Source organism: Merops nubicus, unplaced genomic scaffold (assembly GCF_000691845.1).
Source record: "Merops nubicus isolate BGI_N331 unplaced genomic scaffold, ASM69184v1 scaffold18458, whole genome shotgun sequence".
NCBI lineage: Eukaryota > Metazoa > Chordata > Aves > Coraciiformes > Meropidae > Merops > Merops nubicus.
Window position 1 is genome coordinate 16,722 of NW_008626565.1, and position 25,965 is coordinate 42,686.

A 25,965-nucleotide genomic window follows, 5' to 3' on the forward strand; every position below is an offset into this window, starting at 1 on the left:
AAAGAGACTAAAAAATTGCTTATATGTGTGTGTATTTATATATATATAATTTTTTTTTTAAATAAAACCTGAGATAAGAAAGAAACATTATATCAGCCTGTTTCTCTGACAGCAGCAGTAGAGCCATCCTTTTCCATCATTCCATACTGCAGGTTTCCATGACAGTCATTCCTGTAGGCAGCAACAGCCTTCTCTTACACAGCAAAACTGTTTACTTTAAAAAGGTTTAAAAATCTTCTTGAGTAGCAAAAATGCAATTATACTTATTCTGTCTGGAGAAAGATGTAATTCAGGCAGCTTGCAACTGCTGGGATTAGAAGAGGGCACAGTGACTGCTCACAGGAAGCATGTGGTGAGGAGAGGAGCTACTTGTCCTTTCCTTTCTTATGTCACCTGAAACTCCGGGAACTAACGGTAAAAAAACTCGACATAAAATCTGCAGATCAGAGTTAATTTTTGAAAAGGGGGACTGTCACCAAACTGAAAATGCAGCTGTGCATTTGCTGTGGTTTGTTTCAGTGAGTGTCCCTGGGGATCCTTAATTACTCCCGATCCATGGAGAGAAGCCTGACCATCAGTACCGCTGGCCTCTCCTTGAAGGCTGGCCACCTAATTCCCAGTGCAGAAGACACCTCCTGGGTCAGTGCTGCCAAAAGAAGCACTGGTGGTTTTGATGGCCTAAGTTCACAGCTGTATATTCACTACACACCAGTTGACTACAAGGTGAGCTATCACCCAGCCTTTCCTCTTCCAGAATGTGTGCTTCAACAGGAGTGCCTAATCAAGCTTTCTTTTCCATGAAAGCTATGTCATGATCAATTGCTGAATCAATCAGTGTAGCTTGTTCCTCAGAACCACATGTCTTGCCTTAACAAACTAAATACCTACAGCTACCAGCAGTCTGTAGCAAACCTCTGAGAAAATTCAGGCACGTAAAAGTGTGATGTCAACACTGCCTGCCAGATAAACATTTACTTAGGCTGCTGCTGCTGACTGTGCTTAAACTGGGACCTTTGTATGTGTGGGATTATCACACAGAGTAGCTGTTCCTAAGAAATCTAAGGCATTTTGCAATTTTTGGAAATTCTTGTTTGAGTAACTCCTGATGACTTCTAAAATGTATTAGTTAGATTTATGTAGAGGTTATGACTTACTGGTTTTTAAGCTGGGATGAGTGCATGTGGCTGAAGTGAAATAATTAGTACACTTAGCTTCACAGATTGGAAAATAATAATTTGAATTAAATTCCTAAGGCTTATTAAACTTTGGTTTGCCTGACTTTTTTTTTTTGGTAAAATACAGTGAACAGAATCAATCTATCATGCTGAAATTAGTGGTTTGCTGTGATATAGTATTTTGTCTTTTAAGCTATAGAATTTCGTTGCAGCTTTGCTACATAACACTCATCCCAAAGTTCTCCTGTAGAAGGCATGAAGAAACATGATGCTATTTTAACAGGAGGGTTTTTTTCAAATTCTGAGATCACATTTATTTCTCCTTTACTGAAAACTTTTTTTTTTTTAAACACAGAAGCCACTTCATAGAAGAACTGTGGCTAGAACCAGAAAGGAAGTATACTTCCTGCCCCCATTTGTAGTTTAAGTTTTCAACCCTCCACCCCCAACCCAAACCAGAAAAAAAAGTCATGTCCCTGAACATAACAAACCCTAAACCTCTTAGAAAATAAAATATGTGTAGAGAGCATAATGTTGATGATATTTTTAATGTATCTTTAGTTTTATTTCTAATATGGCCACACTTATCCTTTAAAAATCTAATCAGTTAAATTCCCTAAATGATAAGCTACTTGGAACTAGAAAACTGTGATTTTCTACTGAAGAAATACTGAACAGGACGTTGCAGCATCTTTGAATTTTCAAATCATAAAAAGTTATTTAAAAACTTATGTTTTCCAGTTGGAGGGGTCCGTTTTCTGGGGGGCAGGCGTGACAAGTTCTGAGCTCTGCATAATATAAATTTATTTTCATTCTCTTTTTTTCTCTCATAGAAGAAATGATTCAAAGATCAATCCTAACCTTCCATCTAAGCATTCTCTGATCTTGAGATTAGCTGTGAAGTACTTCAGAGAGTCCCTAGCAGTGAGAGATGTTATTTCACAGTGGCTGCTCTTTCCCAGGACTAGTACATGGATATGGATATATACACACTTCAGCTTCAACTAAACCTTAGATAAATATTTACAAATCCTATTACAGTTTAATTGCAAACAAATTTAGAAACGGGGCAAGCATATTTCCTTAACTACAGGTTATAATATGCTACAGGTTCTAATGTGGTGCTTCTTCTTCCTTAATATACTGCACAGACTATCTCTCAAGAACCAAAACAATAACAGAACCATTTTCTAGCAAACTTATTGAGACCAATCTATCAAACTCTCTGGTCTATGCTATAAAACCAAAGCATATGGTATTGCTTTTAAAATATTTTATCTAATCTATGCCCAAAATTGGAGGCGAACCTGTATTATTTCTCTCTCCACATTTTAAGCTGTGAGCCCATGTGGTGGCTCATCACACAGTGTATCCAAAACTGAGACTCTGAGGCAGTGTTGTACCCTCCCACTCAGGATAGAGGTCATGAGAGGTGTGAGTTTCAGTGACAGAAAACCCTGCAAAACAATGCATTACTTTTCATTAAAATTCTTTTCTGTCCCCTGTTGAGATTCAGCTTGGAATAAAGTAAATAAAATAAATGTAGGTGCATCAAGTGTTGCTTTGTAAGCCAAAAGGAGTTTGTTAAGGCCCAGTAAACCTGAGAAGAACTAAAGGAGGAAAGCCAAAACCTGCAGGCAAAAACCATCACACATATGTATCCAGTTACTTGATTTGTTGCTATAGACATATATAACTGGGTATTAACATAAATATTTTTTGTAGGCATAAGTAGTAATTACAAGGATTGGATAGTCTTTTTAAAATATGTCTCCCAAAACAAACATGTCAGGGAGGAAGTCTTCATTTCTATTTGGTTTTATTTTCTAAGAACACCTCAGTTTTGTAGTCACATGCCCTTTCTGTAGAAAGCAGTGGTCTTAATGGAGATTTTTAGGAGCGGGAGAGAGCAGAAGTCAACAGAAAAAAATTTCAAGAGCTTGAAAGTGGAGATACATCAATGAATGTTCTCCATAAGGATATTTAAAAACATAACTAAAAACCCCTTCTAAAATCCTACTGCTATGGCTCAGTATTTACTCAGTTATATACCTAAATCAAGTTGAACTTAATTCTTCTATAAAGGACTTTGATTTAACCTTTTGCAAATTCTGCAACCCACCACCAAAAAAAAGCAGTGAAACAAATAGTCTGTTCAGAAGAATAAGGAAAGAACAGAGAGTGTAGAACACTGTATCAAAAAAAGGAAAGGAATCTGACCAGGCTGATCCAACTTTATGTTCAAATTAGGCATACATTTTGCAGAGCTGCCTCATTAACTTTACGGTGAGTAATGGATCCTGATCCACCATAGATTTGTGAAGCTGGCAAGCTGTTCTTCCCAGTACATTTACATTTGACTAAGATTTTAGTGAAGTGAATAGCTTTTCCTTTCCTCCATCCTGTCTTTTAATAAAATTTGAGACATCCAGGTGCTAGCTTGTGAAGTTTGGGTAGCACTGGGGATCTTATAAGGACATATGTTGGGAGAGACAGTGAAAGGAGGAAGTCCCAGTACATTGTACATTATTATATGGTACTGAAGTGAGAACAAAGGTGCATTACATGCCAGGAAATAGTAAAAACAAACAATGGAAAATGAGGAGCTTGTATTTGTTTGCTAGCTTCTTACAAGAGGAACGATTTTTAAAAACTTCTATGGTTATACCCCATGTACAAAAAGTTTATTTAGAATGGGAGATTAATTTCTGTAATTATACTCCTAGAAACAGAGGTATGTTATTCCCTTTGTGGCACCCCTAATCAAGAAACAGAATATTTTGAAAACTAACACCACTTCTGCTGACTGCAGTCCTGGATTGTTGCCTGGGATGTTACCAAGCTAACGAGTGACTCACTGCCAAGGTAAATTATTCTCTTCTAAGATGCTGATGCTTTTTTAGAAAAGTAAGGTGATTGTTAAACTATTCTATTGAACAAGTGCTGATATCGCAGCAATTTGGGACAGCAGTAAAAGGACATTTCTTTTAATTCATGCTAATGTCTTTCTCTCTGTCTGTGTGAGCTTTTCTCCAAATCTTGCAAGTACCCAACAAGGCTTTAAAAAATGTTAACTTTGTATTTGAATATCAGAATCTGAGACACTTTTTGCCGAATTTGAGCTAAATGAGAAAAAGTGAAAAAAGTTCCACCTTAGTTCTAGAGCTAATCTTCTCATTTAGAAGTCTTGGTGCTTTTTGTGGTTCTATATGCCTGATGGAAAAACTAGGCACAATAGAAATTTCATACAGTTTTACAGTCTTACTGCATGATAGTAAAAATGCAATCACAGTGTAGGTGTTACCTGTAAAAAAATAGTATTTTGGCAGTATTTTATTTTATTGTTCTTTGCTAGTGACAAAATACCATGTTTCTGGTCCTGGTCCGCTCTCTGGTACATTGATTATACAGAACTGAAACCCTTGCAGAAATGATTGCTTATATCTCTGTTTCTTTTTCACAGCATAGGTCCACAGCACTCACTTCATGGAGTCTGCAGAGGTGGAAAACCATGCTGACTCTCACGCTAGTGAAGATGGATATATTCACACACAGGACCCATGAGGTTTATATAATATATCATGTGGCCTTAGAGGACCTGAAGGAGCTTGAGAACCAGCTGCTGCTTGTGGCCAGCCAGTACACTGAGAAAGTTAAAAGTAAGATATCTACAGGTCCAGAGCAACTGTGATAACTTGGTTTGCTGTTTTCAAGGTAGGCCAGTCCTATGACTTTTTGAACTGTTGCTGTACTTCTGCAGGACCATGTTCTAACTGTATTTTTGGGACCTTTCTTTTTCCACTGGTTAGCCAAGTGATGAATGTGTTGCAAAGACCTAGCTGAGCATGTGAGATTGCTTGTCACACATTGTTAATGTCATAGTTTTGCATTTATTCAGGGTCATAGACATCAAAGTCATCCTGGAGGGGAAAATAACACAGAAGGCACATTTACTGATGTAGTTAAGTAATATAATGAGGAAGCACATCTTCAAGGCACAGAGAGAGTCAGAAAATAATACTGTTAATTATTTCTGAATGTCTTCTAATTAATGTATTGGATTGTTTTTCTTCAGAACTAAATTTACTTCCCACCACTTTTAAACTTTTCTCAGCTGTAAATAAGAAGCTGCAAAATATTTGATGTTCCAGACTTCCTTTTTTCCTGCTGCTTTCATTTTTATAGTAGGAACTGAATTGAGACAGACTGTATTACAGACTTCTAAGAAGAGCAGCTGTACTTCTAGAATAGCAAAGAGGAAGAAACTTGTTATTGTACAAAGTATGAGGGGAGGGCCATTAGAAAAGAGTGAATAAATGGCACAAATGTATGATATTCAGAGAATTGCACAAAACACCTCTTATATCACTGGAATGACTTTCCATATTGATAGGATAATGTTCCTGATGTTTTAGCATGCTTCCCTAAATTGAATGTTCTGACAGAGAATGTAGGGCATAGTTGAGGACCAAGATGATCAAAACCCTTTACAAACCTTTGAATTACTAAATGCTTGGTAGGACCTTCTTTGAAGTTACCTGAAGGTCCTTACTGTGGACCTTATTCTGGAGCATCTTTCATATGAGGAGAGGCTGAGAGAACTGGGAATGTTCTGCCTGGAGAAGGCTCAGGAGGGATCTAATCAGTATGTATATATATACCTGGTGGGAGGGAATGAAGAAGACAGAGTCAGACTCTTCTCAGTGGACCCCACTAACAGGACCAGAGGCAATGAGTGAAAATGTAAACACATAAATTCCATCTGAACACAAGAAGACACATTTTTACCGTGAGGGTGTCAAACATTGAGACATTGCCCGGAAAAGCTGCAAAGTCTTCATCTGTGGAGATATTCAAAACCTGACTGGACATAGTCCTGGGCAACCCACCTTAGGTGACCCTGTTTGGGAGCAGGGGGTTATGCTGAATGACCTCCCGAGGTCCCTTCCAACCTCAACCATTCTGTGATTCATCATGAGAGGAGGCAGACTACTGAATGAAGTAGGGTACTCTGGTAGTGTGGTATAGCAGTTCCTGTGTTTATAGGTCACTTTATTATCACCTTCACACAGTACATTTGAGAACTGATAACACACAACCTGTCCTAACTCCTTATGCTCCTTCTTGTTATGGTCTCTTTCTGTGTGCCATGATCTTAAACACTTTTAATGTTGACTTCTCTAGTGATCATAGACTTCAAATGACTCTCTTGTTCAGCTTTTTGAAAAACAAGACACTTAAAGTCTGGAGCTGAAGAGTAGCTACTAAAGCCTCTTCTATGTACCCCATGGCTGATTTTTAACTCTACAGCTTTAAACATTTCCGATTCACTCTACTTCATTTATCATTTATTGTCAAAATTAGCTCTAATTCAGATAATATCACAGCTAAGGAACCAGAAGGATTTCTCACAGGCTGCTAGTGAAGAAACATCTGCAGTGATTTTTTTCTTCCTTCACAGTAATTTTTGTATTTTGAAGACTGACTTTTCTAATACCAAGCTATCTGAAAAGAAAACCCTCCCCTAGCTCTGCACTGTGCCCTTCTATATCTCTTTGTAACGTTCATCTTTGAGTAGTCCATGCGACTTTCTCCCTTAGTTTTCTTGTGCTTTCTCTGGCTTTGTCTCTTGATATGGGTCTTTTGAACTTCAGCCATGGCCCTTTATCTCAAGGAATGTTTGTTAAAAGATGATGGAAGAGATATGTTTAAACCAAATGCATGGTGAACTTGCTCTTTGCCTGGTAGAATACTCTGGAGTCCTCCAGAGCTTATGGGACTTGAAATCTTTTCCTGGCCTAAGGCTCCCTAGCAAGCAAAAAACCACAACCCTTTGCTGTAAATAAAAAGGGTTACCACAAACCCTGGGACTCTGGGCATGTGGAAATCCCTCTGATACTGGCATCTGCTTGTTTTCTACTTATTTTTTTTTTTTTTTTTGTCTTAGGCAATGTAGCTTGTGAGCAGTCCAGTGGCTGCAACATCATGGCTGGGGACCCATCTCTGTGGATCAATTGGCTGTGCTTCTTGACCTCTGGACCTGTGAAACTGCTCTCTTGGAAAAAAAATGCCAGTTACAGAAGCTTTTCTTGGACTGAAAACAGTGATTTGCAATCAGTTCACTTCAGGTTGCGTAAGGTTCTCTTTCAACATTTCCCGTTCTATATACGCACAGATGCCAGAGCCGGCAACCACGGGTGGTGGTGCAGGTTTCAGATGCTTTGGGAGCCTGGTACTGGGCTGGGTGCAGAGGGCTGGCACTGCTGAGTGCTGTGAGTTGCGTCCAAAAAACCCCACGTAGTGGCTTTTGCAGTAAGGGAGCTGAAATGCTCTTGTTGTTGGACAACATCCTCCGTAGCTTCTGTGCCAGGGACTGGAAGCACTTCTGCAAAGCCTTTGGGAGAGTCACCCACCACTGGATAATTGGGAAGGATAATTGGGAAGAATAATTGGGAAGGACAAGGCAATCACCAGAGCAAAACTGCAAAGCATGTTATGTCCCTCCTTGCGTGCCACGGAATGGAGCAAATGCAGACTAGGAAGAATCAGGTGCATCCCTGAGGAACCTGGGGCACTAGGAAGTCCAAGATGTGATTTTTTTAATGTGGTCCTGCCTCTCTAGGGCTGGTGCAAGAAATGTCTTATGGCTGTCATTAGAACTATAATCATGGTGTCCGTGTGAAGCCCATAGAGGAGAGATTCAATCTGCAGCTGGCTAGGCCCATCATTTGGATTACCTTTTACCAGAAAGAGACAGAGGTATATTTTGTATGTTACAGCATAGAAAAGAATCCATTTATTAATAAAACCTATATATATATTACTATATATTATATATGTATTTCTTTTTTGTTAGTTAATCTGAGGAAAAAAAATGCCACCATTTAATATAGATTTAAAAAGAAAACACAACACACCAACCAAAACTAAAAATGTGTGTTAAGTGATTTGTAGCTTTGCCATTCACAAGGGCTGCTGCATAGCCTGCTGGCTTTCCACTTCCTCTCTCTGAATATGTGTCTGTATTTTGCCATGGTACACAAAAGCATACACACTTTCTGCCCAAAGACTACAGTCTTGAAAGGTGAAGATTTGGCAAGTTCAGAGGAAGGGGCCCAAGGGAGATTGGAAGAGTTTCTCTCCATGGGACTCACCAGTCCCAAGGACAATGCTGCAGGAAGTGGAGAGGAGCAGATAGCCAACTTCAGAAACAGGGAGAAATGGCACTAATTGAGGTTGCCTTCACACACTTCAAATGTTTTGTTCTTGGTCCTGGAGTAACATAGGGCAGCTCTCAAAATAGCAGTGCTAGACGGTGTTAGGGAATCTCCTGTGTGCCACTGAAGACTTTAAACAGAAAACATTTTAAACTAAAATACTTGTATGTAGTTTAAGAAATCTCCTGAGGATACTGTCCTGTTTTCATGGAGGAGCTTTGTGTGATGGAGCTGTATGAAATACTGCCTAAATGGCTAGTTCACTAAGTTTCTGCTCTCATCCCAACAGGCTTTGCTTTCTGTTGCCGTATGATCACACTGCCTCTGTGAATCTACCTTTTATTTTTATCACGAGCCTTCTGCATAAGGAAACCTGCATTGTTTTTGGAAGAAGAACACTGAGTAGAGAAGAAGGTAACTTCTACAGCAAAAATGCACTGTCTTCAAAAACTGTCAAAGAGTATATCCTGGAACTGCTCACACAGCCTAACTCTCTAGGTGGGAGTAAATGTACAGATGTGCTGTTGATGGAATTCTTTTGCTTTCAGCTGAAATTAAATGGAACTGGGTCTTGCTAGTTTTCATTCCAGCTGGGCTAGAGTTCTTTCTGAATGAGGAAACAATAGTCCTTTGTCCTGGAACTGAGACAGTTTAGATTAGCCAATATAAAACTTGCTTGTGGCCTGTTGCTCAAACACTGTCTTAGCTTCCTCCAGAACAGTCCAGGTCAGGTAGGTCTAAGTCAGAGAACTTGACTGTCACCCTTGAAATCTGAATTCTCAGCCATCGAGTTACCTCCTAAGTCCTCCTGCATCTCCCTCATCCACAGTCTTCTGGTCTCAATATGTAAAGTAATGTGGATGCTTTTTCACTTCTGTGTGGAATGAATCTGTAACACAGCCAGATGTAGACCATTTCATATTGACATGACCTATTTGTCCATAAACAAAGCAATTAATATTTTTAATCCTCTGTCATCTGACCAAAAAGTACTGCAATGTCATCTCAAGAGTTCATGTGCTGTCATACTTGGCACATTTCTTTTTCTGTCCTAAGATGTGGGTATTTGTAATTAAATTTTTTATTTAATTAACACTTTTTATTTAAATAAAGCTATTCTTAGTAGAGCAGCTTGAAGAGGGCGTGCACTTTTGTACATCTTTAATTACATTTTCTATTAATTCGGAATTTCTCCAAAGAATATAAAATTACTGTGACAGTCATTGCCAAATGAGATAACAGAGTCTCAGATGAGTTTGTATGTTTCTGGTTGGGGGAAATGGAGTTTGCAATGGTATGAAACCAGTGTGCAGGCTGGAAAAGAAACAGAGAATGGATTAAATGTAGAAAGAAGTAGGTGTTTTGAAGTAGTAAGTGCATTGCCTTGTTACTTTTTTAAAGGAAAAATGTGTAGAATAAAAATTCTTCATGCTTCAGTAAAAAAACCCCCGATGTTAACTATAGAAGATCTGGAATAAATTTCTACTGTGGGACGTTTCTTGTATGTTCTGTTCTTGAGCTTTCTGATGAAGTATCCTGTGCCAGAAAAAAAGATGCCACACCCAGTCACTGTTGGTGTGATACAGGTGGCAGCTTCCATGTTCAGAAATCTCCCCCCAACAAAGAATAACTCTTTGGGTGAACAAACATTTCTAAATGTGCTTCTGAATATCTCTCAGCTTCTAGATGTTCTCTATGAAGCTTACCAGCATGCTTTGGACCCAGAGGTAAGATTTGCTTTGGCCCAAGCGATAACTGACATCATGCGTAAGTGTCCATGGTTTGATCTCAACCTTGAATATTTTGTCAACACCTACAAAGATGAATGCATCTGTTTACAACTTCACCTGAAACTCCAGCTACTGAGGGACATAGTAAACCAACAAGGAGGTTGATTTTACAGTCTATCCATCTTGGGGAAATAGGAGGTGAAATCCAAAATGGGAAGCTTAGATTATAGCCTGCATGGATTTACAGTGTTGAGATGGGTCAATACAAATGAAATAAATGGTGAAGTCTATGGGTGCCTTGTAAACTGAAGGCCCAAAGCTCAAAAGCAGAAAGCTATCATTTCATCAATATCAGAAAGAAAATGTTGGAAAGATTGCAGAGCCTCATATATATGTCATGTTAAAGCCACATCTGCTGCCATTTGAGACAATTAGAAATAACAGTTGAGAGGGGTGGAAGCTAAATAAAATTATAATCTGTGTTTATTCTATAATGCCATAGATAAGGAACTAGTCCTGTTTATAGTAAGAAAGAAGAGACTTTAAACAGAATATAAGCAAGGCTTATACTTTAAAGTGCATGTTGAAAAGCAGTGTATTTCAGATAGTTGTGAATGCCTGTGCTAATAATTAAAACACAACATTTGAAATCTTCAGATTTTCTCTGTTTTAAAACCCTGCCTCATCTTTTCTCTGTATCCTGCCACAGGATATTTCTTTTCTCTAAGCTTTGATTTCAGAGGCTGCAAGTTGGGAAGTTTAATTAGCTAGCCTTTGTAACCTGACTTTTAGTCCATAAATGGAAGTTTGGGGTTTGGTACAAGACTGCTGTGCTGCCGTTGCCACTAATGCTAACATATTGCTAGCAAAAAAAATGGAGCCTTGTCGGTATCCTTGGAGATCAAATTTTGTTCTGAAGAAATATGAAAGATTAAAAATAATTTTAGCAGGAATTGTTCATCTGAAGTGGGTACATATATAATTGACTTGAAAATTTGTGTGTGTATATATATATATATAAAAATAGAAAATTTTGGAGCTTATGCTTAAATGAAGAATAGATGAGTTTGCCTTGATTTCTAGTTAACATTAGCTAGTGAGTAATTCAGAGTTTTATTTTTCTGGTGATTATCTTTTTCTGTTCTAGTTTCTGTGGTTGAAAAATTCAGGATCCAGCACCCAAAAATAAGACTGTTTGAAAAAATGGCAGCCTTAAGGTGAATCAAGGAATAGATGAGTATTTTGTGTTGTTTAGTCTTATACTATTTAGCCAGAAAAAAACATCAAGAAGAAAAATGATTCCTCCCTCACCGCCTTTACACTGCCCACTCATGACAATGGATTTGGTAATTGCATCTTGCAGTGCATTGGGGCATTAATATTCCAATGGGTACGGATTATTGCACAATAATGATGAAAGTGGGTACTGAGGTGAGGTTAGCCTTGCTTTAGACTCGCTGCATCTGTTTCTTGACCTGACTTCACCCGTTCTACTGCTCTTTGGCCACAGTCTATTACTCTTTCGAGCACTGCTGCCCACTTGGCAAGTATTGTTTTCATACATGGAATCCCCCCATTATCTGCAGTACAGACCTGCCCCATGTTCCCCATCCTGCAGCTGTGCAGCACTGTGGGTTATACTAAGAGTTTACACAGCAGTTAATAGACACCCAGAAGTCACACCCTTGCCTGTCTCAAGCCCCTTGGCCCTATTCCTCCTTCTGCACACATTTTGATTTTGTGTTGGTTATTGGAGGGCTTGTTTGCAAGCACAGACAATTTTAATGGGCAGGCATAATAGAGATGAAAATGTAGTTAATGAAACACGTCAGATAAGAAAAAAGAATTTTAATCATTTTCTGTTTTCATTAGCAAATGAGACTACTTAGACATGTTCCAACATAATCAAGTTTATTAAGGCTTCAGTTCTACTTTCAGATTTGATGATTGATTTCTGATGTGCACTAAAGCTATTGCAATTTATTCTCTCAAATTAAGCAATTGCAAGGTTTCTTTATATATACAATTTATAAAAGGCTTATCTGAGAGCTATTTATACTTTTTTGTTGTTGTTGTTGTTGTTGTTGTTTTTTGGAGGAATTTTTGGAGAACATTTATTTACTGGAATTTCACCCTTCTCTTGTTCTGGTGTGCTTGATCCCCAAAGCTCTTGTGTATATCTACCAGGAATTCTACAAGATCTGTATACTAAAAGCAGTCAGTAAAGCAAGCAATCTAGAAAAGCAAGTACTTTAGCTAGTAGTTGTTGAGTGGCTAACTATGGAAAAACCATAAACCTCTTACATCTCTCAGATTCAAAAAGATGTAAGTTGCATTATTATGTTAGTATTGATTGTTTAAAGCAGAATGCCCAAGCGTGTGTTCATTTATGCTTGATGGTGAAAGTTCTAGCTATATTATTATTAATTCATGGTTTATGATTGGTGAAGATCCATTCCACTCACCTTTAAACCCAGATTTTCTTCTGTAAGTGAACATAGTAAGGTAGAACTGATCTCATACCGGTATAAAGTAAGGACAATCAATGTAATGAGAAGGAAAATGCTCACACTTAAACTGACATGAGAACACGGGAAGTCTCCAGGTTTTGTGTATATGTGTATGTACAGTCTGGAAAAGAAAAAAATAATGGATATTAAAGCAATTATTGTTATAGGTGGAGCCAGTTATTACTGTAATTTCCACCATTTCCTGATGTTGAACTCTGAATTTAATTGGTTATAATTTTGATAAATGCTAATTATTGTGAATGAAATTATCGGTGCTGGACATCTCTATCAGGTTGATTATTTTTTTTTTTAATTAGTCAGTTCAGTTGTTGCTGAAAGCAAGAAATGGAAAATAAATTATCTGTTTTCTATTCAAGATTGTCATGCAGCTATGCTTTGAAGCACACAGTTCAAGGTTGAGAAGACTCATTAGGTAGAGATATACTATGGTTTCATTCCTGCCAAGTTTGGCCAGCATAAACTAAAATAAAACAAGCTATTGCAATATGCACAGTAGGAAGCCATTATCTGATGTTTCAGTGTGCCCTGGTGTATCTATAACCTGAGGCAAATCAGGACTTTCCACTGACTCTGCAGTAAAAGCTCAGTTCTAAGTGATCTGTGTTTGATTTGGGTCTGAGCATGGAAAATGAGTGCACTGTCACTCATGTTGCCTTCATGGGAGACAGCAGAGGAAGGTGGCTGGGCAGATTACAGGGGAGATGCAGCAGCTCTGCTAGTGGAGCAGGAGGTGGGCAGGAGCACGGAATAAATACTGATGGCTTGATAAGTGGGGTGGCAGCCAGTAAATGGGAATGAGGATTAAGGTAGGTGAAAAGCTCGGAGACAGAGACTAGTTGGTTCTTTCCTTTTGGGAGGAAAAGATACAGGGGAAAAAGTGCACTGCAGACTGGGGCTGGGGCAAGAAGGCATCTCAGATAGGAGTGAAAGACTGAGAATGGTTTGTTAAAGAGATTGTTTCAAGCTGTCCAAAAGCAGTGATAACAGGACTTGCTGATCAAGGGAGTGGGGATGAAAATGAAAAGTTTGAGGCACAGAGGCAGAACTGATTAGATGAAGAGACTGTGAAGACAGTGCTGGGTATGAAAGTGAAGAGGCAAACTAAAGGCAGAAGGGCACAGCCTCCTAGGATTCTCCCCTCCCTGGCCTAAAGCAAAACACCAAAATTACTTACTCAGCATCTCTCTGATGCCAATAAAATCTGCTGGCAGTGTCCTGTTACTCTTTTGTCCACAGCAGATCACAAACAAATATTTGCTTTATAAATTTTAAATGCAAGAAGTCAGTGGCAGAATTCTGTGATGGATCTTACAGTTACCACACTGCTGTGCAAAGGGGAAAAGGGAGGACTTCTGTTGTGTTTACTTCTTGCCCATTCCTTTTCCTCCAACAGAAGCTGCAGATGAGACAAATGTACACAAGCAGGCCATTTTAGAAAGACACTAATGTTGTAAAAGTCAAGCATTTAAATTTTAGGAAATTTACCTTTGCCAGAGCAGATTTAATTTGTTTTCCTTTTGCATAAGCATGATGATGCATTCTTTACATGGTTACATCGTTTTTTGACTAGGCATGCTAAAATCAACATTTCTGTCCTTCCTAGACTGCTCTTTTTGTGACCCTGTACCTCATTCTTTCATGTTATTCCAATCCTTCACTAAGGACAGTTTTATAATATCCAGTTTTTATTCTCCTTCTGACTTCATAAATATCTTTCAGCATCATAATAAAGAAATTACTCAGGGATGAGGTACAGATGCTGCCAATCTGGGAGCAGGTGCTTGTCCTCTTGTTGAAATATCAGAGTGCCAACTGTAGACAAAAGTGAATTCTGGAATTAAAAGACCAAATGATCCATGGGAACCTGTGAGATCTTCCTTGCTCACCCCAAGTCAGGATCAGCTATACTGACATTACTCCCATGAGTGAAATAGCTGTCCTGCTTTTAAGCACATCATGTGATAGATGTTTTCAAGCAGTCTGTCATATGCTTCACCAGCTTCACCTTTAGTAAGTTGTCCTTAGAGTCTAGCACAGATGTGCCTTTCTATAGTCTAAGCTTATTACCTCTTCTCTTGTCCTCACTGGAAATAGGGAAGATGCTACTCTCCTCATAGCAGCTCTGTGAAGAAACACATAAAAATGGGTTATCCTGTCCCACTCATCCAGAATCAGAGAATTACAAGATGACATTGTAAAGTACTGGGTAAGAGGGACAAAATAAGGTTGCACAACTTCTGACACTTCACTTTGGGGTGTTGTCTTTTCAACCTTTTTTTTTTCCCCAGTGTAGCTATGAAGGTATAGTGAATGACAGGTGTTAAAATCTAGACTTTTTTTAATAATAACTGCATAGCTGGGTTCAGATCTCCTCATGGTTCATTGCTCATAAGCAGCAAACTGTGAAGCTACTCAGCTGTAGCAGTGGCCACATCTACCCTGTTTGACATGAGCAGGGTGGCAGAGTTGTAAAGGTTGTAACAGACAGGGAGCATCTTTTCCTGCAGACAGAGCCAGAAGCTATTCCTGCCACCACTTCCACAGCACAACACCCAATGGACCATTGTCTTCTTTCCATCTCTCCACATTACCAAGCTGCAGCTTTTGAGCATTTTTCTTTCCTGGGGTTTCTGTTCTTTTGGAGGTTTACACCATCCTAGTAGAAATGGGGTCCAACTTTGCTGAGTTACCTGACCATATGAGTTTGTTGTCTCCATTTTGGGACCATCATATATACAGTGACACGTGCTGGGATCTATGTACTCTTTAGAGGAGGAATGGCCTCAGCTAGTAATAAGTCAACCAAGTTACAGACCCTGTGCTTTAGAGAGGTGTACACATGTAAAAACCTTCTGAATTTTTATTATAATAAAAAAGTCAAATATCTTCTGTTAGATATAAAAAAAAACCCCAAACTTTAAATTCTTTGAGTGAAGCCAATTTATAGATTCAGTGTCTTTATTTTTGATGGCAAGACATTAGTGTATTTTGGGGGGTCAGGATAGGACAGGGTGGGCAGAATTCTGACCTTGCATAGGTTGCAAGGTAGTAGCAACTCAAGTCATGATTTACTTCAGGAAAAGTAAAAGGACAAGAGTCTACTAAAGTATTTAAAGACCTCTTTCATCTGTATGTAAATTATTTCTCTGGTTCCTTTTTTTGTTTCCTTCCCCTTTCTTTGCAGTTATTTGCTGAGGTACTGATAGAAAATGCTGTGCTGGTGCAAGAGATTGCTTTGTCACTATTAGAGGTGGGAGCAGGTGAAGGAATAAAGATAGGCAGAGAAAACCAGCTGTTTATCTTGGATTCCTTCTCCACAGTCCTGGAGCTTCTCACACTCCACCATTGGCTGCTGGAGGTGGTGACAGAGAGTGTGTGGTTAGCCAGGTCAGTGGGTCAGTAGTGCTGTTCTAGCTTTGGTGACCTCAGCAAAGTGTGGTTTTTAGGGAAAAAGCACCTTATTTTAAGTATGCCACCTACTATAGTTGGAAAAACACACAGAAAGAGCAGGAGTGCCTGCATTTGTGTTGTGGAAGGCACATTTGCTTGTTATGTGGAGATGGAGACTACCTGAGGTTTGCAGATGTTCATTAACTTCAAAAGCTGAGGCCACACTGCTCTGCAAAGATTAACCTGAGAGGTCCTTTGCCAGTGAAAATACCAAAATTTTGTTAAAAGGATGAGGAGCAGGAGGAATTCACAGATCAAATTAAAACAAAGATACCTCCTGCAGAGTTTTGCAAAGATGATGATTTTAACTGCTTTCTTATGAAAAGCAGTGCAATATAAGGAAAGGCACACAAGAAGTACAAGCTTTGTTCACCACTAGATGTAGGAAAGCGTAAAAATTGTTCTGGCTATGGTGATCCGTACAGTGATAATGAAATAAGCTACACAAAGGAAGTCAGTGCCCTTCATTTATGGAGTTATCAGCTGGAGGTGATGACAATTTGTACAGAAAGACAAAGGAGATGAGGACTGTGAGGAGTCCCACAAAGGGTTGTGGGGAGACTACAAAGGGTAGTATTGAACTACTGGCTTGGAGGCAGGTTATTGGTGAAATTCCTATTGTTCAGCTGCATATTACTTGACATTTTTATTAATGATCTCAGTAGAAAACATAAGAGGGTGTTATTAAACCCAGGACATTGTAGCATTGGCAGATAAAACTGATATGGAAAATAAATGGAATATCTTACAGGAAGAACTCACAGTTCTAAGGACTGGAATAGTAGAAAGGAGATAAGCATCAATAACACAAAGCTTAAGGTTATGCATAATAATAGGAAATTCTCCTGTGAACTTTGAGATTATTAGTTGGAAGCAACAGAGGAGGACCAAGAACTAGGTGTGTAACTGGCCATGGGGTCACTGTAAACTGCCAACATATCACGTCGGTGGGGGTAAAGCCAATATGTCTTATTGTGAATCAGGCAACGAGTTCTCTAACCAGTCGAGAGAGTGAGAATCGGTGCTGTGTATGTGGTTCTGCTGAGGCCTCACCTGAGTTATTAAGTATAATTTGGAGATTTGTGTTCAGGCACAATAAATTCAGATTGGAATGGAAGCTAAGATGATCTAATAGTACGCTGAGGGGAAGTAAGAGAATGTATTTTAAAAAAGCAAAGAAAATATCTTGGCTTGTTTATCCTAGCAAAATGAAGGCTGAGAGGAGATAAGATTGTTCTCTCGAAATACACCAGCGGCACGAGCACTGGGTACAAAGAGGATCGATTTAAGATAAAGGCCAATTTTGGCAGCAGAACAAATGGATTTAATCACTATGAATAAATTTAAGCTGGAAATTAAAAGGGAATTTCTAAGAATCAAACAACAAAATTATGGAAGAAGAGAAAAGGGTAGAAAACCAACAGATAGGAAACCTATTTTTAAAATAGGTCTTGACTCATTTATGAAAAGCATTTGTGGGATGGGATTATTTGCAATAGGGAACATTCCGGTCATGGTTTATCTTAACCGTTTCTCTGGCTTTCTTGTTGAAAATTTAAAGTCTGTATCAAAACGTAAGCAGCATTTATTTTCGACAGCTGAAAACCTAGACATCTTTAAGACAGGTGAGCCACAGGCCCTATTTGTGTCATTATCACAATATTACAGCATAGCTTCTCTGTGATCTGATTTCTTGACTGATAAAACATCTGCCTTAGATGTTAGGAGGACACAAGGGAATATCTTATTCCTTTGCAGTCTGGATCAAGAAGTCACATCATTTCTTTTTAACATCTTCTTATACTACATGAGAAAAGTCATCACAGGCCAGATCAGTGTTTCTATAGGCTTGCATCTGAAGGTGTGTAGGGATGGATCCCTAGAGAGGGAACATAAAAAGCAGGACAGTGCCCAGCTTCTGTCACCTGATGCTTTAGACATTTCTGGAGCTAATGTTTGCATCCAGGCCATGTGTTTACTGTCTGCTAATGGACTGCCCTCATAATTTGTTATATACTGAGGAGGTTGTATTTGTATTGGTTCATACTTGGGGCTTCTAGAATAAATATTTCTCAGTTATGAACTCACTGTTTTAATAGTAATGATGTGTAGGAGCTGTGCTTGTCTATTGAAGCTTCTACTCTTGCATTCAGTTCTCTTTCCAATTTCTAGTCTGAAATAATACTCTTCACCTCTCTGCCAGATGCAGTCCTTTCTAAATAGGAGCATTTAGCATATTTCCCTTGATTTACCTTTATGACATTGTAGACTCATAACTTATTGTCCTTTGTTTGTATGTGCTGCTGTTGTCACTCAAATGGGTGATGCTAAGCAACCGTCAGCTATCTGGATACAATGCTTGTTTGCTTCATATCCATCATACTATTTCAGGTGCCAAAAAATGTTTTAAGTTGAATGCAGATGTCTCATTGGAACCTGATGGATGTAGGTTTCTAGATGTATATTACTCACAGCAGGAAGAAAGTTAATTTTTCAAAGCATCCATGTGTTTTTGTTTCTAGCTTGTAAAAGGCTTTTGCTATCAAAGCAGGTTTTGGGGAGTTCCATTTGTACCTGAGGCCTGTGCTCTTCAAATCTGCATCTCACAGGGAGAAAGCAGACCACCTCCTACTAGTATTCATTCCATCTCTCTTGGAAGATGACAGCTGTGTTGACAGGTAGACCAAATTTTTTTGTGTTTCACGGGGCATAATCTCTTTAGATTGGATGGAATCAAGCCTTTAGTCTGCTTAGGCTCACATAAAAGCCACAAAAACTTCCATGTGTAAAATATATAAAATTATTCAAGCAGAAAATATAAAATGTTGCATTTGATTCCTTTTTCTATAGAGTCTGGCACTGAATAATGCTAATTTAAAGCTTTTGAGAAGTGGAAGTGAGGAGACACTGAATTTGTGTGGAATACTGGCAATTTTGGAACTGAAGTGCATTTTCTTTCAAAGTGAGGGATGCCTAACAAGCTGGCCTGAAAGTGATTGCCACAAACCCCATAGGCAGCAAAATGGGGTCTCAGAAACTGCTGTGAATAAACTCCTAATTCTGAGCATGAAGAAAGCTTATCTCCTAGACTTATACTGCACTTCATGACGCAACAGCTTTGATCATTGCTTTTCAACTCAGTGACTACCAGATATAGTCTCTGCATAAGGAAAAGGCATACATAAATACACCAGTTTGTGTGATTGTGTGTATTTTAGATTCAGGTGTAGGAAACAGAAAGGAAACAATGTGTGAATTCTCTTACTAGATAAAGGGAGGGCTTCCTGTCAGTTGTTCCCTATGGCTAACATGGGCAGCAGGGTCCCCTTCCGACCTGTACCACCTGTACCTATAGCACCTGCAGTTCTGTGCTGCTGTTTGCATCCTATTAACTGGTATACACCCTCACCTCCTGTGAAAACTGGGCTGTTCCAAACAAATTTAGCAATTGCAAGTAACCTAGAATGAAACTTCAGCTGCTAATTGAATATGGGCAGTGATGGAGGTCAGAGCTCAGAAGACAGTACAGCAGCACAATAAAAACACATTAGGAACCAGCGCTTGAAACAATGCATGGTTAATTGAACAAGCAGATTTTTCACTGGTTTAGACCAAGCTCATCTAGGAGGAGCTGATGAATCACTGTAATATTGATCACAAAACATCACAGGATAGGTTCTTTTTCTTACAATACTACTTCTGTGAACTAAAGCAACATCTTAAGACTACTAGATTAGGACTACAGTGTCCAATTCCATTATGTGTTCTAAATTTAAACAGGGAAAGAAATTAAAAGTATTTCTGAATATATCACTATTTCCCTCTCATCTTCAGTTTGGTTTCTTTCTCTGTGATACTCCATGTTTATAGATAATTTTGCTTTCATTGCAGGCCTATTCCATCTAGCTTACTGTTAAGCATCCAGGAAATTGACAGTCATATTGGAAAGTTTAGTTTCCATACAAGAGATGGTATTATGCAGGTGTATGACTTAATTCGCAGAATAAATGAGAATGTGTATTATGTCATTTATTTGCTAAAGTATGAAAGGGACTCAGTCATGTGTTTACTAGGCTCTATAAACTTCTCTATAGTTTGTCTTTGAGTGATAATATGATTTAGTCTAGTATTTCATAATTAGCGTCATAAAATTGCACTGAAAATTGATTGTTGATGTGGTCTAATCCAGGGAACCTTACTGGGATGAAACTCTTTAAGTCAACAGAATTTTGTCTAAGGAACTTTGTTAAATAAAGCAAGATGGCTCTGTGTAGCTGTATGTACATGTAGTAACAATGCTTGGTGTAAAGAGTTCTGTAATTAAAGAAAACAATCTTAGTCTTCAATGCTATTTTGCATATTTAGTCCTTTCCTCTTTGTACAGGTGTTTAAAACAGTATCACAGACAGCCAGGCCATGGAGATTTCTTCTTTAAAGCACTCCACAAAGTCTCCTTGTCATCAGCTTAGTCACTACCTGTACTCTGCATCGGGGTGGCATGTAACTTCAAATTTGCTAAGGAAAACCAAATGTTTTATTTGGTGTCTACTCTTTAAGCCTGTTTGCACTTGGCTGCACTGTCTGGCACCATCCTGCTCTACAGAATAGAGCTGAGAATGCAACTCGCTAAATAGAAATTAGTTAAATATTTCCTTGATCTCTGCATTCAGTCATGTTTTCAATGATAACAACATATACAAATATAATGGAATGCTTTCCCTTACCCATCCTTTTATTAAATTAAGCTGCTGAAGTACCACAAGAAAGAGAGTGATGTCTGGAAGGTAACCTGTTTTTTAAACAGCAGAAGAAATGTCTAATACATTTTTTTTTTCTCTCTTCTTAGCTCTTGTGTCCATCTGGAATAAGAAACATGCAACTTTTCCTGGCCTGTCAGGTCACTCAGAAAAATGCTCATTTGGTGGCTGTTCAGCAAGCCTCCTTTTGTTACTTGGTCCAGCCTCCCTGTACCCTGGACATAAAGGTTAGCAGCATCTTCTTCCTCACATTGCACTAGTAATAGTGGGTTTTGTCCAACTTAGCTGAAAGAGAATAACTTCTGTTAGCAATCAACTGGATGGCAGTCCTGCCCAACACTTGGAACAGCGTCACTGATGACTGCAAGAACCTCGGTGATTGTATATTAGCATAGGACATATAAATAAATGGTGTCATATCAGTGATTTATTTAAAGTCTATTCCCTGGGTCAGTGATGAAGCATAGCTAAAAATATACCTCATGAGAGGACTGAAAGAGTTTGGAGATGAATTGGATTCAAAAGACATAGGTGAAATCTTACAGCCTGTGGTATGCATGTGGAAGGCTAGTAAGCACAGCCTGACCTTGAAATACGCATTCTTCTGGGATGGCAAAACCATTTCTGCCACTTTCATTTGTCCAGTCTGCTGAAAAAAGAAGTATGGTCAACAGCATTTCCAATGGGAAACATTCATGTCAGCCTTATGCTATAATGTTGGTTCAAAAGCTACCTGCCAGGGTCACCAAACCATTACTGTTCCTCATTTTTTTTTTTTGTATCCTGTGTTTTATATATGGTGCTCATGAGCTTCCCTTGCTTCATACCTGTTACATTGTTGAAGGGCTCTGTGTCACATTTGCTTATTCAGCTGTTGTGTTTTTTTTTCCCAGAAACAGCTGCATTATAGCAATGGCCTAAGTGACCTTGTATGCAATTCTGAATTCATAAGCAGAGATTCTTGAGGGCTTGTCTTGCCTTCTCCGTGCTTGTACGGATGTCTCTTTCCACATTCCTTAGCACACCCTGTTCATCCCCCCTCTTGCATCCCACCCTATGGTCCCCATGCTCAGTCTCTTGCCAACAGGCAGTATCCCCAGCTCATTCCTGTGCATGGGAAGGGCCCCTGTCTTGCTGTCTAGCTGGGCAAGAAGCACTCACTGTGTTTTGAGGCAAGTTCACAGCCGTGCACGTGCTGACTGCCTGGCTGTCATGCTGGGAGCCCAGCTGGTCACTGCCTCCTGGGAGCTGAGCAAGCCAAGCAAAACAGCTAAGGAGGGAGTTACGTGGGCTGACTGCTACAAGGGCAGTGCTTGAGCTGCAACAGCATTCTTAGCACCCGTAGTTTGTGTATGGTCCTGGACAGGAGCTACGTGTGTCTTAAGGCTGTCTGGGAGGCTACAGATAAGGGGAGTTAACCTTGCTGGGTCAACAGGGGCTAGCACAAGAGACCTCCCCAACACATCCCTCTCATACACTGCCTGTATGCAGGCTGCTTTTTGCACAGACTCTGCAAGATCAGAGAACCCAGAGGTCTTAACAACACAGGGATCACCTCTGTCCTGAAGGTCTATGCTGCTGCCCCAAGTGATAGCCCATGTGGTTAATGAGTAATTAGAACCACCCAGTTCAGAGGTTAGAAACACTCCAGGGCTCCTATAGTCTCCTGCTTCTTCCTCACTGAGTAAAATTTGGTCCCTCCCAGTGAGGGAAACTCGCCACACATATTTCCTCTTGGACTCCTCTGGACTCCTGGAATACTTCTTGTGTAACTTTGCTAGTTCAGCCAGACAGCACAGCACGGAGCACACAGTATAGTGAGCATTACCGTCCCTTTCTTCTGTGACCTTGGTTTTAATCGGTGGTCATATGGCCACAGGTTCTGTGGCAAGATCAGAATATTCCACCCGAACACCACTGCCATTGTTGTCCCAGATGTCTCCATGCCATGTTTCGGGATCTGCACTGTGTGTTGATTTGTGGATTTGCTTAGCCAAATCTGAAGATGGTATCGGGCTCAGTAAAAGTTTTAATTTTTCCTGTAATTGCCTCTCTCCCTCTCAGCTGAGGCCAATAACAGTCAAAGTTCCCTATTTTCTGTATTTAGGTTTTGGTTTATTAAAGTGGCAGGTCCTATTGGTTTGGAATTGGCGTTAATAAATGCACTAACTGCAAAGGGATAATCCAGCTCAAGTTAGTAATTCCCCGGTACATCTGACATGGTCAGAGGCTCAAGTCTGTGTAATAGTGCTAATAAATAACAATAATGTTGGGAACAGGTATCCCATATACTGAAGGTGCAGTTCTTACCAAGAAGGCAACCCTGTCTTGGGTGAAGGCAGAGGAGTACAGCCCATCGACTGTCTCTGCTAAACTTCTCAGTCTTTTCCTCCCTGATGGCACACGCCTTGTGATTTTTGACATCCCGATCCTGTCTGTCCCTGCCTTCCAGGTGACATTTAGCTTGATTTGGGTGGAGAGTTGAGTAATATAGTCATATATGTTTAGCGTGACTCTGTCCAGCTCATAACCCTATTTAGATGTGTAAACTTTAATATTAATTTTGCCATTAATTAGGCAAAGGTCTTTGCTCAAACACTATGGCCTTCAAGATTTATGTAAGAGCTGTTTGCTTTTGTTAGTTTAACCAAAACAAGACTGTCTTATCTTCACAAGACTCCCTCCTTCAGTTGTTTGTCATGCCAGCTCAGTGGATCTCCACCCCCAGAGATAGCACAAGAATCTCATAGTTGCAGAAATCTGAACCTTTCTCCTGAAGCTCACTAAATTATCCTGTTTTCCTGTCTTATGGCAAGCTAGGCTCTTGTTGTACAGAATGTAAGGGAGCTCCTAGGGCAAACACTCACCCCAGAGACTGTCAAGTGCAGCAGAAGAAACTTGTTCCACCACTTCATGGTTTGCATCCTGTCCCAATATGAGCCAAACAGTGATTCTGCACCATACAGCTGAGATCTATTGGCCCAAACAAACTAATATCCTGATGGCCTACCAGAAAAAAAGCTTAGTACTGTGCAGTCAGAGCCACCTGCCTGCTGCTGAGCAGGAACCCTTTGTACTGCTGATCTCATGTAACTTTTGGCAGCACACAGGCCATGTCCCAGGGAGCTGCTGCACTCTACAGACACTTGGTGGGCACCCAGGGATTGGCAGCTGGATGGCCAGCTGTGCAGCCTACCAGGGCAGGCCATGGTCTAGTTCATCCCAGATGCTGTTTTCCATTCCTTCTTGTAGAGATGTCTGAGCTTGTTCATCTTTATTTCTAAGTAGATCCCACAGCACTGAAATCCTCAGTGTAACTGAGCAACCTCAGTTTCTTTCCCAAATCAATCTTCTGCACTACCATACAAAGCGCTGGTATGGTGTGTGTCTGCTGATAACCATGAGTAGTCTTACTCTGGAAATAGCTCTTCATCACCCAGTCAAAAAGGATTGATCTTCCAAACATTAGGAGTTCTTTTACTGTCTAAAGGCTGAATGCTTTCTTTTTCACAGAATGGCAGCAACTGTGGTTTTTTTTTGTGTTTTTTTTTTTTTTTTTGTTTGTTTTTTTCATTTTCAGATGTCTCTTCTCTTCTGTAAATCATTTAAAGGCTGCTGCATCCATTCTGTTTGAGTTTTTGATGATTACAGTCAGTGGGTATTAGTCACTAACCAAACTTACACACAGAGGGTAAATAATACAACCAGCAGAGGCAGTGATAAGGAACTCATGCATCTGTTATTCCAGATTAAAATGTAAAACTGGAAAAAATCTTGTATCACAAGATTTTCTCCCATAGAAAAGGGAGCTGGTTGCAGGATGTCACAGGCTGTGTCTGCACTGAGGGACCCACCAGTGCTGTGGGTGGTATGGTTGCCCACCTGACACAGGCCAAGGCCCATGGTGTCTCCCTTCAGCCCAGGAGAGCTGGTCGTGTGATGCCAAGGGAGCTGTGTGCTCTGCAGCACCTGCCATGGTCTGGTTGGTTGATAGCCAAGACCTATGAGCTGTGCCATGAAGGGCACAGTAAACCCTCATGCAGACTAGTTTGGTACTGGTCTAGGACCTTCAGAATGGCAAACGCTCATGTATTTATAACCTTAGTGGACAACTTTTCTATACAGACTTTGTACACTGAAATATTTCTTAGGAACCAAGACACTGCTCATCTCTGCCCATTTAATCCTAAGGCAGTTGCTGACCACTCTTATTTAATACATGCTATGTGTTCCTTGTGCTCAGCCAAGCAAGAAGAATTATTCTCTGGGCAGTAAGTCCATTTTTTACTATGACAGAGTAAAGGTGTTCTTTGGTAGATGCATCTGCAAGTTGGCACTAACCCAAACCAAGCTAGCACTTAGCTAGGAGAAGGAGCTGAACTCTCAAAACACGGTGCTTTTTTCTCATTTTGGTCTCTCCTTTTTCTACTATATGTAAAAGATGACAGCTCTCCTTGATTTGCAGGGGAATTAGTATGCTTTTTAAACTGCTCTGGACATCCAAGTACCTGTGCCACCTCTGAAATACAGCATCAAGGACTTGGAAAAGCACCACTTGTTCCTACTTGAAACTTAGGATTATTTTTATATAAATATGCAGAAAATTCTGAGGTTACTTCATACCAGGAGCCACTGGGACTTAAATAGGCTGTGTGGTGAGATGGGTGTCATTTTTTTCTGTTTGTGGGGAGGCAAACTGATTTTCCAGACAAGTGATCTAGATATACAATTATTTGTACATATTTGAAAATGTGAATATCTGGGCATATTCATATTTTATTATTTGCAGCTGATTGAATGTCAAGAGCATTGTCTGATTTATAAATTGGGTACTGCCTCTAAGTCTGCTGCTGCTACAGTTTAATTATGCCTGTGCTCAATAAGAAATGTGTTGGTTTTTTTTTTTTCTGTGACTTTTGGTGATCCAAGTGAATTATTATGCCATAAAGCTAGGGTAAGCGAAAGCATACAGAATTGCAAATCTGTGTTGATTTACTACGAAGAGCTGCCGGTCTTTATAGGAGAAATCACAGAATTTATATTCATGATATTTTAGGAAGGAAATGTAAGTCTAACAAGTTGGGGCCAGTGGAAGAAATTCAGTG

The 25,965-nt window shown here is 39.6% G+C and overlaps 1 protein-coding gene across 1 annotated transcript; it reads left to right on the top strand.

The window, feature by feature from the left end:
- Window positions 1–555: 555 nt before the first annotated feature.
- On the top strand, window positions 556–21,087 carry LOC103778473 (transmembrane protein FLJ37396; the record flags this gene model as incomplete). The annotated part of the gene is given in 11 exon segments (XM_008946062.1): window positions 556–723; window positions 4,644–4,732; window positions 4,734–4,834; window positions 7,123–7,217; window positions 10,072–10,282; window positions 11,486–11,553; window positions 12,220–12,369; window positions 15,838–16,024; window positions 18,655–18,781; window positions 19,995–20,085; window positions 20,950–21,087. Coding segments are annotated over 11 exon segments (1,425 nt in total), but the record flags the coding sequence as incomplete, so codon positions are not given.
- Window positions 21,088–25,965: the final 4,878 nt, after the last annotated feature.